Genomic DNA, 931 nt, shown 5'->3' with positions numbered 1-931 from the left:
GGTGGGGCTGGTACAATTGCAACATTTAAGAGGCATTTGGATGGGTATATGAATAGGAAGGGTTTGGAGGGATATGGGCCGGGTGGTGGCAGGTGGGACTAGATTGGGTTGGGATATCTGGTCGGCGTAGAAAGGTTGGACTGAAGGGTCTGTTTCCATGCTGTACATCTCTATGACTCTCTATTAACCCCCGACTCTTCCCCCTCCCCTCCACTCCCCTCCACTCACCAACATGGGAAGTCCGAACCTCAGAGTCCTGCTCCTGTTCAGGAGACCCATGACGCCGGACCGAGGGAGGGGCTCCGTCCGACTGCAACCACCTCCTTCCCACAAACTCCGAGCGCCAAGAACGTAGCGGACCCCTTTGGGCGGTGCACCCTGTGCTTTCCCGTGTGCAGCGCGGATACCGTTCCGGCCGGTACAGCAGCCCCGAACACTCGGGCCCGGCCGACAATTCACCCCAATCCAGTCCCTGAGCCTCACATGCTGCTCATCCAGAATGTTTTCATTGCTCAGTGTTTCCATTCAATTTGTCACTTAGTAGTATAATGCTGGAGTGATTTTGCATTCTTTTTCTACTATTAGGTTGCATAGGTTGTTTTACTGACTTTTTTTAAACAAAATTTACCATGGAAGTCACCAGATACAGTGAAAGTCAAGTTCAAAAGCGTTTTCCCAGAAGAAACACAAACAGTAAAACTTGGGAGTAATGGATGACGTTCCTGTGGAGCTCCAGTCCGTTTATTTCCAACTTTCAGTGGTGGTTAAGTCAAGATTTAAAGAGCCATTCAGCAGGAAAATTAGAAAGGGTAAAAATTATCAGTTCCTTTGTTTTTAAATTAAAAGGGAACACCACCATTTGCGAGTTTCCTCTGCCCAGGTCACCCACTACCCAGAGTTAGAAACATATCACTTATTCTTCCAAAATCAG

At 48.3% G+C, this 931-nt stretch overlaps 1 protein-coding gene across 2 annotated transcripts in view; it reads right to left on the bottom strand.

Annotated features, from left to right (window-relative positions):
* The window catches only part of LOC122553791, a 50,774-nt gene extending 50,234 nt beyond the window's left edge, over positions 1-540 (bottom strand). For both annotated transcript variants that reach the window (XM_043698119.1, XM_043698120.1), the window contains exon 1: positions 229-540. In XM_043698119.1, coding sequence (XP_043554054.1) covers positions 229-525 — 297 coding nt within the window. In that variant the 5' untranslated portion in view covers positions 526-540. The remainder of the gene's footprint in view (positions 1-228) is intronic.
* Positions 541-931: the final 391 nt, after the last annotated feature.

The sequence above is a fragment of the Chiloscyllium plagiosum genome, chromosome 10 (assembly GCF_004010195.1).
Source record: "Chiloscyllium plagiosum isolate BGI_BamShark_2017 chromosome 10, ASM401019v2, whole genome shotgun sequence".
In the NCBI taxonomy this organism is placed as follows: Eukaryota; Metazoa; Chordata; class Chondrichthyes; order Orectolobiformes; family Hemiscylliidae; genus Chiloscyllium; species Chiloscyllium plagiosum.
This window is presented reverse-complemented; position numbering and strand designations above follow the sequence as displayed.